This window comes from Oncorhynchus nerka, linkage group LG15 (genome assembly GCF_034236695.1).
Source record: "Oncorhynchus nerka isolate Pitt River linkage group LG15, Oner_Uvic_2.0, whole genome shotgun sequence".
Lineage (NCBI taxonomy): Eukaryota > Metazoa > Chordata > Actinopteri > Salmoniformes > Salmonidae > Oncorhynchus > Oncorhynchus nerka.
In genome coordinates, this window is record NC_088410.1 from 93,444,304 (window position 1) to 93,461,252 (window position 16,949).

General features: G+C 48.2%; 1 protein-coding gene across 3 annotated transcripts in view; it reads left to right on the forward strand.

Annotated features, from left to right (window-relative positions):
• Positions 1-16,949, forward strand: part of LOC115125536 (R3H domain-containing protein 2-like) — a 125,565-nt gene that overhangs the window by 61,786 nt on the left and 46,830 nt on the right. For 2 of the 3 annotated variants that reach the window (XM_065002034.1, XM_065002035.1), the window contains exons 11-14: positions 532-563; positions 14,695-14,930; positions 15,313-15,497; positions 16,946-16,949. The exon at positions 16,946-16,949 is cut by the window's right edge and continues 89 nt beyond it. In XM_065002034.1, coding sequence (XP_064858106.1) covers positions 532-563; positions 14,695-14,930; positions 15,313-15,497; positions 16,946-16,949 — 457 coding nt within the window. The remainder of the gene's footprint in view (positions 1-531; positions 564-14,694; positions 14,931-15,312; positions 15,498-16,945) is intronic. The other variant, XM_065002036.1, reaches the window with a different exon arrangement.

Genomic DNA, 16,949 nt, shown 5'->3' on the forward strand with positions numbered 1-16,949 from the left:
ATGGGGATGGATAGTTGGGGATGGGGATGGATAGTTGGCGATGGGGATGGACAGTTGGGGATGAGGATGGATAGTTGGGGATGAGGATGGATAGTTGGGGATGGATAGTTGTGGATGGGGATGGATAGTTGGGGTTGAGGATGGATAGTTGGGGATGAGGATGGATAGTTGGGGATGGGGATGGATAGTTGGGGATGGATAGTTGGGGATGGGGATGGACAGTTGGGGATGAGGATGGATAGTTGGGGATGGATAGTTGTACTTAACTTGTTTCCCACTGTGTTCTATTAACCACTGTTTTAACCAGAAGTTAATTTTAAGAACGTAATGGTGGAATAGAGTAAGAAGGCAGAGTAAATAAGTTATGTCCATATTCTTGGAGGTCACGAGTGAACCTTGGTTAAGTTTTGGGATAATAACAATATGTTCTCAATAACCTACTTGGTCAAATGAAAGCTATTAAATAAACATATTTCTGGGATCAACAAGCTACAGCTATTGGTAATTTACAGGTGTCTCTTTCCTTTTCAGTCCTCTCAAAATGGATACATCAACGACAACAGGTAAGTTCACAGTAGCTCCCAGTAACAGCATGCATCACAGTGGAGAGTTGAAAGTGTGTACTTGTGAAGGGGACCCCTAGAGTACGGGGTTAGTCTCCATCCAGTATCGTCCCTTAGGTGTGTAGGAGAGGCAGTCGGGGCGGCCTGGTCACAGCAAAGCCCCCTAACCCTGTTCTAAACCCCATGGCACCATAAAATTACACCACCAAGTTATGTTGAGATGTTTTTGAAGAGATCTAATAATTCTGGCAATATATCATCAGTTTCAAGCACCAACGTTTGGGTTTGCTAAGTTTGAATGTTGGGTTGAACTGACAATAGTTTTCTACATGTAGTCCAAAGCACAACAAAAGTACATCTTTCAACCCCTCTCCCTTTCTGATAGCGATGATTATTAAACCGATGGGTTTGAGAGACAAAAAGAAGTGAACTTTGTTCCCTGTTTAATTTATTTTACTTTTTACTGTCAACATTTCTGCTCTGTGTGCATGCTCTTTTCTGGGCTGGGGTTTGGATACAGTGCAACACTGTTACAAATGGTCGCTCCCTATCCCTCCCCTTGGCCCTATCCTCCTCAGTGTTGGCGTGTCTGAAGGTCTGGACAGGTTTAAACAGTGATAAAACTTTCACCATATTACTTCCATATTTACATTGAAGGGTAAGGGCCAAGGGGAGAGGTAGGGAATGAATTGAGAACGGCTGTTCCAAAACCTACATGGCCCCTTCTCCTATACCCACCCAGTAACCCCGGCTCTCCTATCTCTCCCTCCACTGTCCCCCAACAGACTTTCCCCTGAAGGCTACTCCTCTACCTCTCAAAAGAGGAGGCAGATCTTTAGGTACTGACACATCCGTGTGACGTGTGACTCTAGCAGTCTGTGATTGTGTTGCCATGCCGTTCTACCACCCCTGTCTAGTTGTAATTTGATATGACTGACTGATTGTGTGCGTCCAGAAATGGCACATTATTTCCCTACTTAGTGCGTTTAGGGTGGTTAGGTTGCCATTTCAGACCTTAGCCACTGAATGTTGGTGTTGTTGCTTGGCGTGGGTTGGCTCAGAGCATCACCTATGGCATGGCTGCTTTGTGGTTTCTGGGGGGACTGGGTACTACTTATTATCCCTCAGTCATCATTGCTACATCCTCCATGATCTCTGTTTCTGTTGATCTGGTTTTCTATCTCCCTCTTCATCTTTGCTCTACTACTTGAACAGTAGTTGTCTCTACTACTGTCTGTGGTGTCCTGAGGATAGATCTACTACTACTGTCTGTGGTGTCCTGAGGATAGATCTACTACTACTGTCTGTGGTGTCCTGAGGATAGATCTACTACTACTGTCTGTGGTGTCCTGAGGATAGATCTACTACTACTGTCTGTGGTGTCCTGATGATAGATCTACTACTACTGTCTGTGGTGTCCTGAGGATAGATCTACTGCTACTGTCTGTGGTGTCCTGAGGATAGATCTACTACTACTGTCTATGGTGTCCTGAGGATAGATCTACTACTACTGTCTCTGGTGTCCTGAGGATAGATCTACTACTACTGTCTGTGGTGTCCTGAGGATAGATCTACTACTACTGTCTGTGGTGTCCTGATGATAGATCTACTACTACTGTCTGTGGTGTCCTGAGGATAGATCTACTGCTACTGTCTGTGGTGTCCTGAGGATAGATCTACTACTACTGTCTGGTGTCCTGAGGATAGATCTACTACTACTGTCTCTGGTGTCCTGAGGATAGATCTACTACTACTGTCTGTGGTGTCCTGAGGATAGATCTACTACTACTGTCTGTGGTGTCCTGAGGATAGATCTACTACTACTGTCTGTGGTGTCCTGAGGATAGATCTACTACTACTGTCTGTGGTGTCCTGAGGATAGATCTACTACTACTGTCTGTGGTGTCCTGAGGATAGATCTACTACTACTGTCTGTGGTGTCCTGAGGATAGATCTACTACTACTGTCTGTGGTGTCCTGAAGATGGATCTACTACTACTGTCTGTGGTGTCCTGAGGATAAATCTACTACTACTGTCTGTGGTGTCCTGAAGATGGATCTACTACTACTGTCTGTGGTGTCCTGAGGATAGATCTACTACTACTGTCTGTGGTGTCCTGAGGATAGATCTACTACTACTGTCTGTGGTGTCCTGAGGATAGATCTACTACTACTGTCTGTGGTGTCCTGAGGATGGATCTACTACTACTGTCTGTGGTGTCCTGAGGATAGATCTACTACTACTGTCTGTGGTGTCCTGAGGATGGATCTACTACTACTGTCTGTGGTGTCCTGAGGATAGATCTACTACTACTGTCTGTGGTGTCCTGAGGATAGATCTACTACTACTGTCTGTGGTGTCCTGAGGATAGATCTACTACTACTGTCTGTGGTGTCCTGAGGATAGATCTACTACTACTGTCTATGGTATCCTGAGGATGGATCTACTACTACTGTCTATGGTATCCTGAGGATAGATCTACTACTAGTCTGTGGTGTCCTGAGGATAGATCTACTACTACTGTCTGTGGTGTCCTGAGGATGGATCTACTACTACTGTCTGTGGTGTCCTGAGGATAGATCTACTACTACTGTCTGTGGTGTCCTGAGGATAGATCTACTACTACTGTCTGTGGTGTCCTGAGGATAGATCTACTACTACTGTCTGTGGTGTCCTGAAGATAGATCTGTCTGTGGTGTCCTGAGGATAGATCTACTACTACTGTCTGTGGTGTCCTGAGGATGATCTACTACTACTGTCTGTGGTGTCCTGAGGATAGATCTACTACTACTGTCTGTGGTGTCCTGAGGATAGATCTACTACTACTGTCTGTGGTGTCCTGAGGATAGATCTACTACTACTGTCTGTGGTGTCCTGAAGATGGATCTACTACTACTGTCTGTGGTGTCCTGAAGATGGATCTACTACTACTGTCTGTGGTGTCCTGAAGATGGATCTACTACTACTGTCTGTGGTGTCCTGAAGATAGATCTACTACTACTGTCTGTGGTGTCCTGAAGATGGATCTACTACTACTGTCTGTGGTGTCCTGAAGATGGATCTACTACTACTGTCTGTGGTGTCCTGAGGATAGATCTACTACTACTGTCTGTGTCCTGAGGATGATCCTACTACTGTCTGTGGTGTCCTGAGGATAGATCTACTACTACTGTCTGTGGTGTCTGTGGTGTCCTGAAGATGGATCTACTACTACTGTCTGTGGTGTCCTGAAGATAGATCTACTACTATGGATCTACTACTACTGTCTGTGGTGTCCTGAAGATGGATCTACTACTACTGTCTGTGGTGTCCTGAAGATGGATCTACTACTACTGTCTGTGGTGTCCTGAAGATGGATCTACTACTACTGTCCTGAAGATGGATCTACTACTACTGTCTGTGGTGTCCTGAAGATAGATCTACTACTACTGTCTGTGGTGTCCTGAAGATGGATCTACTACTACTGTCTGTGGTGTCCTGAGGATACATCTACTACTACTGTCTGTGGTGTCCTGAAGATGGATCTACTACTACTGTCTGTGGTGTCCTGAGGATGGATCTACTACTACTGTCTGTGGTGTCCTGAAGATGGATCTACTACTACTGTCTGTGGTGTCCTGAAGATGGATCTACTACTACTGTCTGTGGTGTCCTGAGGATAGATCTACTACTACTGTCTGTGGTGTCCTGAGGATAGATCTACTACTACTGTCTGTGGTGTCCTGAGGATAGATCTACTACTACTGTCTGTGGTGTCCTGAGGATGGATCTACTACTACTGTCTGTGGTGTCCTGAGGATAGATCTACTACTACTGTCTGTGGTGTCCTGAGGATAGATCTACTACTACTGTCTGTGGTGTCCTGAGGATAGATCTACTACTACTGTCTGTGGTGTCCTGAGGATAGATCTACTACTACTGTCTGTGGTGTCCTGAAGATGGATCTACTACTACTGTCTGTGGTGTCCTGAAGATGGATCTACTACTACTGTCTGTGGTGTCCTGAGGATAGATATACTACTACTGTCTATGGTATCCTGAGGATGGATCTACTACTACTGTCTATGGTATCCTGAGGATAGATCTACTACTAGTCTGTGGTGTCCTGAGGATAGATCTACTACTACTGTCTGTGGTGTCCTGAAGATGGATCTACTACTACTGTCTGTGGTGTCCTGAGGATAGATCTACTACTACTGTCTGTGGTGTCCTGAGGATAGATCTACTACTACTGTCTGTGGTGTCCTGAGGATAGATCTACTACTACTGTCTGTGGTGTCCTGAGGATAGATCTACTACTACTGTCTGTGGTGTCCTGAGGATACATCTACTACTACTGTCTGTGGTGTCCTGAAGATGGATCTACTACTACTGTCTGTGGTGTCCTGAAGATTGATCTACTACTACTGTCTGTGGTGTCCTGAAGATGGATCTACTACTACTGTCTGTGGTGTCCTGAAGATGGATCTACTACTACTGTCTGTGGTGTCCTGAAGATGGATCTACTACTACTGTCTGTGGTGTCCTGAAGATGGATCTACTACTACTGTCTGTGGTGTCCTGAGGATAGATCTACTACTACTGTCTGTGGTGTCCTGAGGATAGATCTACTACTACTCTGTCCTAAAGAGAGATGCAGTAACACTACTATCACATGTATCATTACCACGGTGAATTATTGTAATTTGTGTTTGTGTCAATTAATCCCATAAGGGACGGGTTGCCAATTTGTCAATTTGACTCAAAAATAACATTTAATTAATTCATCATCAGATCTTTTCTGTTGGTTGTGATTGGTGAATCTGTTTGTACCACAGCTGTGACACGTACAAACTGAAATGTCATTAGCCGACTGACCTCAGTAACGTTGAAAATAGGGGTTTGGGGGGAGGGGGGAGGGGGGGGGGGGGGTTCAGTGCCAATAGTTCAACAGACGAGCGATTGCATTATCACGTCTCACTGAATTGAGACTTACTGTCCTTTTTTTGCTTGTGTTGTCTTAGTGCAAATCCTACATTTGTGTGTGTGGAGATGATGATTCATAGGTAATTCAGTGTTCTCCTCTCCTCCTGACAATGTTTACCATGTCACATATACAGTAGAATCATATAGGTATTATTTACATAATTGTATTTTGTAGGGGGGAAATGCTACTGAAATCTAAAGTGCAACATTTTTTCAGGGAAAATGTATTGTGACAGAACATCTCCCCCTGTGTTGGATGGAGAGAGTGTTGTGTTTTTCAGGGAAAATGTATTGTGACAGAACATCTCCCCCTGTGTTGGATGGAGAGAGTGTTGTGTTTTTCAGGGAAAATGTATTGTGACAGAACATCTCCCCTGTGTTGGATGGAGAGAGTGTTGTGTTTTTCAGGGAAAATGTATTGTGACAGAACATCTCCCCTGTGTTGGATGGAGAGAGTGTTGTGTTTTTCAGGAAAATGTATTGTGACAGAACATCTCCCCTGTGTTGGATGGAGAGAGTGTTGTGTTTTTCAGGGAAAATGTATTGTGACAGAACATCTCCCCTGTGTTGGATGGAGAGAGTGTTGTGTTTTTCAGGAAAATGTATTGTGACAGAACATCTCCCCTGTGTTGGATGGAGAGAGTGTTGTGTTTTTCAGGGAAAATGTATTGTGACAGAACATCTCCCCCTGTGTTGGATGGAGAGAGTGTTGTGTTTTTCAGGGAAAATGTATTGTGACAGAACATCTCCCCCTGTGTTGGATGGAGAGAGTGTTGTGTTTTGAAACAGGAGAGAAAGAATGTCGTGATTTTAAAAGCAGGATCTCGCTCATCTTTGTCTGCACAGTGTGAGCGAGCTACCAGGAAGAGAGGTGGGGAGAGGGGCAGGAAGAGAGGTGGGGAGAGGGGCAGGAAGAGAGGTGGGGAGAGGGGCAGGAAGAGAGGTAGGGAGAGAGGCGGGGAGAGAGGCGGGGAGAGAGGTGGGGAGAGAGGGGCAGGAAGAGAAAAAACGAGAGACTGGGAGAGAAAGAGGCAGGGAGAACGCCTAAAATAGCTCATCCATTAATTACTGTTTCTCTGAAATATTTATCACCAACTGCTACGTTCAAACAGATTTACACCACCAATCAGTTCTACCTTTTTGTCTCCTAATATCTGATATTATAAGGATATTCCCTGGCTTTTGTTTTGGTTCTATTTCAATCTTCTGTCCTAGGCTACCTCAGTCATTTCTCTGAATATCTAGAACAGACCCGTTTAGCTGATCTGGTTATTTTGCGTACCTGTGTTGTCTTTAAGTGGTGTAGCTTGCTATTAGGGCATGTTTATTCCCATCAAATAGGTAACTAGGGTATTCTGCAGTCAGCCTACTTACTGCTGCTGTCGCTCAGCCTACTGCTGCTGTCACTCAGCCTACTGCTGCTGTCGCTCAGCCTACTGCTGCTGTCGCTCAGCCTACTGCTGCTGTCGCTCAGCCTACTGCTGCTGTGGCTCAGCCTACTGCTGCTGTGGCTCAGCCTACTGCTGCTGTCGCTCAGCCTACTGCTGCTGTGGCTCAGCCTACTGCTGCTGTCACTCAGCCTACTGCTGCTGTCGCTCAGCCTACTGCTGTTGTCACTCAGCCTACTGCTGCTGTCACTCAGCCTACTGCTGCTGTCACTCAGCCTACTGCTGCTGTGGCTCAGCCTACTGCTGCTGTGGCTCAGCCTACTGCTGCTGTCGAGGGGGGATGTGTGTATCTCCAGTGACTGTATGAGGGGGGATGTGTGTATCTCCATAGTGACGTATGAGGGGGGGGTGACGGTGAGGGGGGTGTAACTCCATAGTGATGGTATGAGGGGGTGTAACTCCATAGTGACGGTATGAGGGGGGGTGTAACTCCATAGTGACGGTATGAGGGGGTGTGACGGTATGAGGGGGTAACTCCATAGTGACGGTATGAGGGGGGTGTAGCTCCATAGTGACGGTATGAGGGGGGGGTGTAACTCCATAGTTACTGTATGAGGGGGGATGAGTGTAACTCCATAGTGACGGTATGGGGGAATGTGTGTAGCTCCATAGTTACTGAATGAGGGGGGTGTAACTCCATAGTGACGGTATGAGGGGGGGGTAACTCCATAGTGACGGTATGAGGGGGTGTAACTCCATAGTGATGGTATGAGGGGTTGTGTAACTCCATAGTGACGGTATGAGGGGGGATGTGTGTAACTCCATAGTGACGGTATGAGGGGGTATGTGTGTAACTCCATAGTGACGGTATGAGGGGGGTATGTGTGTAACTCCATGGGGGGTGTGTAACTCCATAGTGACGGTATGAGGGGGTGTGTAGCTCCATAGTGACGGTATGAGGGGGATGTGTGCAACTCCATAGTGACGGTATGAGGGGGGTGTAACTCCATAGTTACTGTATGGGGGATGAGTGTAACTCCATAGTGACGGTATGGGGGGATGTGTGTAGCTCCATAGTTACTGTATGAGGGGGGTGTAACTCCATAGTGACGGTATGAGGGGGGGTGTAACTCCATAGTGACGGTATGAGGGGGTGTAACTCCATAGTGATGGTATGAGGGGGTGTGTAACTCCATAGTGACGGTATGAGGGGGATGTGTGTAACTCCATAGTGACGGTATGAGGGGGTATGTGTGTAACTCCATAGTGACGGTATGAGGGGGGGGTGTAACTCCATAGTGACGGTATGAGGGGGTATGTGTGTAACTCCATAGTGACGGTATGAGGGGGTGTAACTCCATAGTGACGGTATGGGGGGAGGGGGTGTAACTCCATAGTGACGGTATGGGGGGTGTAACTCCATAGTGACGGTATGAGGGGGGATGTGTAACTCCATAGTGACGGTATGAGGGGGGATGTGTAACTCCATAGTCACGGTATGAGGGGGGTGTAACGGTATGAGGGGGTGTGTAACTCCATAGTGACGGTATGAGGGGGGGATGTGTGTAACTCCATAGTGAATAGGGGATGTGTGTGTGTGTTTGTGTACTCTGCGTGTGTACTCTGCGTGTGTGTGTGTGTTTTTGTGTACTCTGTGTCTCTATGTACTCTGTGTCTCTGTGTGTGTGTACTCTGCGTGTGGGTATACTCTGTGTCTCTGTGTGTGTGTGTACTCTGCGTGTACTCTGTGTGTGTGTGTACTCTGTGTGTGTGAGTGTACTCTGTCTCTGTGTGTGTGTGTGTGTACTCTGCGTGTACTCTGTGTGTGTGTACTCTGCGTGTACTCTGTGTGTGTGTGTGTACTCTGTGTGTGTGTGAGTGTACTCTGTGTGTGTGTGTGAGTGTACTCTGTGTGTGTGTGAGTGTACTCTGTGTCTCTGTGTGTGTACTCTGTGTGTGTGTGTCCACTGTGTAGTACGTGTTGCATTCTGACCAGACCTCTTGCGCATATTGATTTTTGTCCTCCCACACCAAACGCTATCTGGACAGGCAGGTTGCAATGTCAAAATAAACTCTGAACCAACTATATTCATTTTGGGGACAGGTCGAAAAGCGTGAACCATTTATGGCAATTTAGCTAGCTAGCTTGGTGTTGCTAGCTAATTTGTCCTATTTAGCTAGCTTGCTGTTTTTCGCTAATTTGTCCTGGAATATAAACATTGGGTTTGTTATTTTACCTGAAATGCACAAGGTCCTCTACTCCGACAATTAATCCACAGATAAAATGTTAAACCGAGTTTGTTTTTCTAGTAATCTCTCCTCCTTCAGACTTCTTCTTCTTCTTGTTTGGACTTTATATGGCGGTTGACAACCAACTTTAAGGTGTTTTACCAACACCAACTGGACTGGAGTGTGGACCTCAGTTCGTCTTTCAATCACCCACGTGTTTATATGCTCCTAAAAAGCAGGGGGAGGGGGGGAGGGGGGGGGGGGGGTTCAGTGCCAATAGTTCAACAGACGAGCGATTGCATTATCACGTCTCACTGAATTGAGACTTACTGTCCTTTTTTTGCTTGTGTTGTCTTAGTGCAAATCCTACATTTGTGTGTGTGGAGATGATGATTCATAGGTAATTCAGTGTTCTCCTCTCCTCCTGACAATGTTTACCATGTCACATATACAGTAGAATCATATAGGTATTATTTACATAATTGTATTTTGTAGGGGGGAAATGCTACTGAAATCTAAAGTGCAACATTTTTTCAGGGAAAATGTATTGTGACAGAACATCTCCCCCTGTGTTGGATGGAGAGAGTGTTGTGTTTTTCAGGGAAAATGTATTGTGACAGAACATCTCCCCCTGTGTTGGATGGAGAGAGTGTTGTGTTTTTCAGGGAAAATGTATTGTGACAGAACATCTCCCCCTGTGTTGGATGGAGAGAGTGTTGTGTTTTTCAGGGAAAATGTATTGTGACAGAACATCTCCCCCTGTGTTGGATGGAGAGAGTGTTGTGTTTTTCAGGGAAAATGTATTGTGACAGAACATCTCCCCCTGTGTTGGATGGAGAGAGTGTTGTGTTTTTCAGGGAAAATGTATTGTGACAGAACATCTCCCCTGTGTTGGATGGAGAGAGTGTTGTGTTTTTCAGGGAAAATGTATTGTGACAGAACATCTCCCCTGTGTTGGATGGAGAGAGTGTTGTGTTTTTCAGGGAAAATGTATTGTGACAGAACATCTCCCCCTGTGTTGGATGGAGAGAGTGTTGTGTTTTTCAGGGAAAATGTATTGTGACAGAACATCTCCCCCTGTGTTGGATGGAGAGAGTGTTGTGTTTTGAAACAGGAGAGAAAGAATGTCGTGATTTTAAAAGCAGGATCTCGCTCATCTTTGTCTGCACAGTGTGAGCGAGCTACCAGGAAGAGAGGTGGGGAGAGGGGCAGGAAGAGAGGTGGGGAGAGGGGCAGGAAGAGAGGTGGGGAGAGGGGCAGGAAGAGAGGTAGGGAGAGAGGCGGGGAGAGAGGCGGGGAGAGAGGTGGGGAGAGAGGGGCAGGAAGAGAAAAAACGAGAGACTGGGAGAGAAAGAGGCAGGGAGAACGCCTAAAATAGCTCATCCATTAATTACTGTTTCTCTGAAATATTTATCACCAACTGCTACGTTCAAACAGATTTACACCACCAATCAGTTCTACCTTTTTGTCTCCTAATATCTGATATTATAAGGATATTCCCTGGCTTTTGTTTTGGTTCTATTTCAATCTTCTGTCCTAGGCTACCTCAGTCATTTCTCTGAATATCTAGAACAGACCCGTTTAGCTGATCTGGTTATTTTGCGTACCTGTGTTGTCTTTAAGTGGTGTAGCTTGCTATTAGGGCATGTTTATTCCCATCAAATAGGTAACTAGGGTATTCTGCAGTCAGCCTACTTACTGCTGCTGTCGCTCAGCCTACTGCTGCTGTCACTCAGCCTACTGCTGCTGTCGCTCAGCCTACTGCTGCTGTCGCTCAGCCTACTGCTGCTGTCGCTCAGCCTACTGCTGCTGTGGCTCAGCCTACTGCTGCTGTGGCTCAGCCTACTGCTGCTGTCGCTCAGCCTACTGCTGCTGTGGCTCAGCCTACTGCTGCTGTCACTCAGCCTACTGCTGCTGTCGCTCAGCCTACTGCTGTTGTCACTCAGCCTACTGCTGCTGTCACTCAGCCTACTGCTGCTGTCACTCAGCCTACTGCTGCTGTGGCTCAGCCTACTGCTGCTGTGGCTCAGCCTACTGCTGCTGTCGCCCAGTGACTGTATGAGGGGGGGGGATGTGTGTATCTCCATAGTGACGGTATGAGGGGGGATGTGTGTGACTCCATAGTGACGTTATGAGGGGGTGTGTAACTCCATAGTGACGGTATGAGGGGGGTGTAACTCCATAGTGATGGTATGAGGGGGGTGTAACTCCATAGTGACGGTATGAGGGGGGTGTGTAACTCCATAGTGACGGTATGAGGGGGGGTGTAACTCCATAGTGACGGTATGAGGGGGTGTGTAACTCCATAGTGACGGTATGAGGGGGTGTAGCTCCATAGTGACGGTATGAGGGGGGGTGTAACTCCATAGTTACTGTATGAGGGGGATGAGTGTAACTCCATAGTGACGGTATGGGGGGGAATGTGTGTAGCTCCATAGTTACTGAATGAGGGGGTGTAACTCCATAGTGACGGTATGAGGGGGGTGTAACTCCATAGTGACGGTATGAGGGGGGTGTAACTCCATAGTGATGGTATGAGGGGTTGTGTAACTCCATAGTGACGGTATGAGGGGGGGATGTGTGTGTAACTCCATAGTGACGGTATGAGGGGGTATGTGTGTAACTCCATAGTGACGGTATGAGGGGGGTATGTGTGTAACTCCATGGGGGTGTGTAACTCCATAGTGACGGTATGAGGGGGGTGTGTAGCTCCATAGTGACGGTATGAGGGGGGATGTGTGCAACTCCATAGTGACGGTATGAGGGGGGGTGTAACTCCATAGTTACTGTATGGGGGATGAGTGTAACTCCATAGTGACGGTATGGGGGGATGTGTGTAGCTCCATAGTTACTGTATGAGGGGGGGTGTAACTCCATAGTGACGGTATGAGGGGGGTGTAACTCCATAGTGACGGTATGAGGGGGTGTAACTCCATAGTGATGGTATGAGGGGGTGTGTAACTCCATAGTGACGGTATGAGGGGGATGTGTGTAACTCCATAGTGACGGTATGAGGGGGGTATGTGTGTAACTCCATAGTGACGGTATGAGGGGGGTGTAACTCCATAGTGACGGTATGGGGGGAGGGGGTGTAACTCCATAGTGACGGTATGGGGGGGTGTGTAACTCCATAGTGACGGTATGAGGGGGATGTGTGTAACTCCATAGTGACGGTATGAGGGGGGGATGTGTAACTCCATAGTCACGGTATGAGGGGGGGGGTGTAACGGTATGAGGGGGGTGTGTAACTCCATAGTGACGGTATGAGGGGGGGATGTGTGTAACTCCATAGTGAATAGGGGATGTGTGTGTGTGTTTGTGTACTCTGCGTGTGTACTCTGCGTGTGTGTGTGTGTTTTTGTGTACTCTGTGTCTCTATGTACTCTGTGTCTCTGTGTGTGTGTACTCTGCGTGTGGGTATACTCTGTGTCTCTGTGTGTGTGTGTACTCTGCGTGTACTCTGTGTGTGTGTGTACTCTGTGTGTGTGAGTGTACTCTGTCTCTGTGTGTGTGTGTGTGTACTCTGCGTGTACTCTGTGTGTGTGTACTCTGCGTGTACTCTGTGTGTGTGTGTGTACTCTGTGTGTGTGTGAGTGTACTCTGTGTGTGTGTGTGAGTGTACTCTGTGTGTGTGTGAGTGTACTCTGTGTCTCTGTGTGTACTCTGTGTGTGTGTGTCCACTGTGTAGTACGTGTTGCATTCTGACCAGACCTCTTGCGCATATTGATTTTTGTCCTCCCACACCAAACGCTATCTGGACAGGCAGGTTGCAATGTCAAAATAAACTCTGAACCAACTATATTCATTTTGGGGACAGGTCGAAAAGCGTGAACCATTTATGGCAATTTAGCTAGCTAGCTTGGTGTTGCTAGCTAATTTGTCCTATTTAGCTAGCTTGCTGTTTTTCGCTAATTTGTCCTGGAATATAAACATTGGGTTTGTTATTTTACCTGAAATGCACAAGGTCCTCTACTCCGACAATTAATCCACAGATAAAATGTTAAACCGAGTTTGTTTTTCTAGTAATCTCTCCTCCTTCAGACTTCTTCTTCTTCTTGTTTGGACTTTATATGGCGGTTGACAACCAACTTTAAGGTGTTTTACCAACACCAACTGGACTGGAGTGTGGACCTCAGTTCGTCTTTCAATCACCCACGTGTTTATATGCTCCTAAAAACCAATGAGGAGATGGGAGAGGCGGGACTTGCAGCGCTAGTATAGTTTCTATAGGAACAGAGACCAATGACCAATATGTGGTGCTCTTTGTTTCTGCATTTTATTCATGACAAATGTACAGTGTTAAGATATACAAATTGACCCAAGTTCTATTTTAGAGCCTGGCAGTGCAGAAGCTCGTTGACGCTCGCGACCAGTGTGGTTGCTATGATCTGAATAACATGTATGTGTCCGTGTATTTTACTGTGCGCGCGGTGTGGTTAGCATGTTACTCCTGGTGTCCCATTGTAAAGGAAAACCTCTTTATGGCTGTGTTTTATTTCCAGAATGGACCTGTTGTTGCCTTGTCACTCAGTAAGGATCTGTACTTTATTCAACGTACTCCTGTCTCCTTTTTCACCTCGGTGTTGATTGGATGAAACATCAGCGATCTGCATGTGTGTTTCTCTGTGATGTGGGTGGCAGTTTGGTGAATGTCCTGTACACTACAGGGGTGTGGCTCGGTTGATTGCCCAATGTTCTGGTTGATTTATTTACCGGTCAGCCAACATCTTTGTGTTTTGGTTTGTTGAATGCCCCATGTTCTTCCCACATGTCAAGGTGTTGTTCCTAACCTGATCACCCTCTGTCTCCACTTCTCTGTTCCTCTCTCTCTGTGTCTCTCTGTGTGTCTCTCTCTCTCTCTCCACCTCTTTCTCTCTCTCTCTCTCGCTCTCTCTCTCTCTCTCTCTCTCTCTCTCTCTCTCTCTCTCTCTGTGTTCCTCTCTCTCTGTGTCTCTCTGTTCCTCTCTCTCTCTCTGTGTTCCTCTCTCTTTCTCTCTCTCTCTCTACCTCTGTTCCTCTCTCTCTCTCTACCTCTCCACCTCTGTTCCTCTCTCTCTCTCCACCTCTGTTCCTCTCTCTCTCTCTCTCTCTCCCCCTCTCTCTCTCTCTACCTCTGTTTCTCCCTCCCTCTCTCTCTCTCTCTCTCTACCTCTATTCCTCTCTCTCTCTCTCTCTCTCTACCTCTGTTGCTCTTTCTTTCTCTCCCTAACACGCCATCACCCTCTTTTCCCTGCTGTTTCCACCTCTTCCTCATCGTCCCCTGTTTCCCTCCCTCTCCCCTCCCCCCTGTTTCCCCTCCTCCCTGTTTCCCCTCCTCACCTGTTTCCCCTCCTCACCTGTTTCCCTCCCTCTCCCTCTTCACCTGTTTCCCTCACTCTCCCCTCTCCCCTCCTCACCTGTTTCCCTCACCCCCCCTCTCCCCTCCTCCCCTGTTTCCCTCCCTCTCCCCTCCTCCCCTGTTTCCCCTCCCTCTCCCCTCCTCACCTGTTTCGCTCACCCTCCCCTCTCCCCTCCTCTCCTGTTTCCCTCCCTCTCCTCCCCTGCACAGGGGTAACCTTGAGAGCTCCAGCCGTGCATCCAGCAGTCGTCAGAGCAGCACTGACAGTGATATGAAGTGCCTGGAGCCAAGACCCTGGAGCAGCACAGACTCTGATAGTTCAAACAGGACCCTACGGCCCCCGGTCACCAAGGCTTCCAGCTTCTCTGGCATCTCCATTCTGACCAGAGGAGATAGTCTGGGCAGCAACAAGAGCTCTCAGGGCAGCTGCAGGGGCTCACGCACTGGTATGTACCAGACAGACATCCCAATGGGGATTGTATAATGCAAAATGCCTCTTGTAGTTGGAAATTAAAATGTTGTGACCATTGTGCTCTGGGCAGTCCATTCTAGTAATTGAGTTTCTCAATGTGAAAATACTGAATTCAATTGAAATGGCACGGAAGTGTTTAAGCACTCTAGTGTCTTTAGAGGTCACTGACACAGAACAGGTCAGATGGTAACAGAAGGCAATCCTCTTCAAGCCCCTTCATCGTTTTGAAAACAAATCAAAAGGGGAAAGAACCTGAAGAGAGTACAGAGAAGAGTGCAGAAATGTTGAGGAGCAAAACGTACTGTTTCTGTATTTTGACTTTGTCTTGACTCTTGTGTTGTCTTGTTGTGTTATAGGACTCCCACTGGTGAGTCCAGACATGTGTCCCCAACCCCCAGTCCCCCAGCCTGGCCCCTGCCCCGGGGGTCGCAGTCTGCTGCCCTGCCCCTCCCAGGTCCAGACCCAACCCCCCCAGACCGCCCTACTGCCCACCCCACAGCAACACCCCATGGGCAACTATAACCATAACCACATGACTCAGGTGAGAGAGGAGCTCATGTCATGAATCCGTTTTTATTTAAATACAGTTTCAGCTTAGAAAATTGAAAAGACATGGCTATGTTCCTGCATTTTTCCTAACCTAACATCTGTCTGCATCTCCTCCTGCTCTCCCCTCCCTTCATCTCTCCTCTCTCTCCATCTCTCCCCCTCCCTCCATCTCTTCCCCCTCCCTTCATCTCTCCCTCCATCTCTCCCTCTCCCTCCATCTCTCCCCCTCCCTCCATCTCTCCCTCTCCCTCCATCTCTCCCCCATCTCTCCCTCCATCTCTCCCTCTCCCTCCATCTCTCCCTCTCCCTCCATCTCTCCCCCTCCCTCCATCTCTCCCTTCACCTCTCCCTCTCCCTCCATCTCTCCCCCATCTCTCCCTCCATCTCTCCCTCTCCCTCCATCTCTCCCCCTCCCTCCATCTCTCCCTTCACCTCTCCCTCTCCCTTCACCTATCCCTCTCCCTCAATCTCTCCCCCTCCCTCCATCTCTCCCCCTCCCTCCATCTCTCCCTCTCCCTCAATCTCTCCCCCTCCCTCAATCTCTCCCCCTCCCTCCATCTCTCCCCCTCCCTCCATGTCTCCCCCTCCCTCCATGTCTCCCCCTCCCTCCATGTCTCCCCCTCCCTCCATGTCTCCCCCTCCCTCCATGTCTCCCCCTCCCTCCATGTCTCCCCCTCCCTCCCTCCATGTCTCCCCCTCACTCCATCTCTTCATCTCTCCCCCTCCCTCCATCTCTTCCCCTCTCTCCATGTCTCCCCCTCCCTCCATCTCTCTCCCCCTCCCTCATTCTCTCCCCCTCCCTCCATCTCTCCCCCTCCCTCCATCTCTCCCTTCACCTCTCCCTCTCCCTCCATCTCTCCCTCTCCCTCATTCTCTCCCCCTCCCTCCATCTCTCCCCCTCCCTCCATCTCTCCCTTCACCTCTCCCTCTCCCTCCATCTCTCCTCCTCCCTTCATCTCTCCCCCTCCCATCTCTCCCTCCATCTCTCCCCCTCCATCTCTCCCTCCATCTCTCCTTCTCCTATCATTTCTCCCCCTCCCTCCATCATTTCTCCCCCTCCCTTCATCTCTCCCTCCATCTCTCCCTCCATCTCTCTCTCCATCTCTCCCTCCATCTCTCCCTCCATCTCTCCCTCCATCTCTCTCTTCATCTCTCCCTCCATCTCTCCCTCCATCTCTCCCTCCATCTCTCCCTCCATCTCTCTCTTCATCTCTCCCTCCATCTCTCTCTTCATCTCTCCCTCCATCTCTCCCTCCATCTCTCCCTCCATCTCTCCCTCCATCTCTCCCTCCATCTCTCTCTTCATCTCTCCCTTCATCTCTCCCTCCATCTCTCCCTCCATCTCTCCCTTCATCTCTCCCTCCATCTCTCCCTCCATCTCTCTCTTCATCTCTCCATCCATTCTCCCTCCATCTCTCCCTCCATCTCTCCCTCTGTTAGCCGG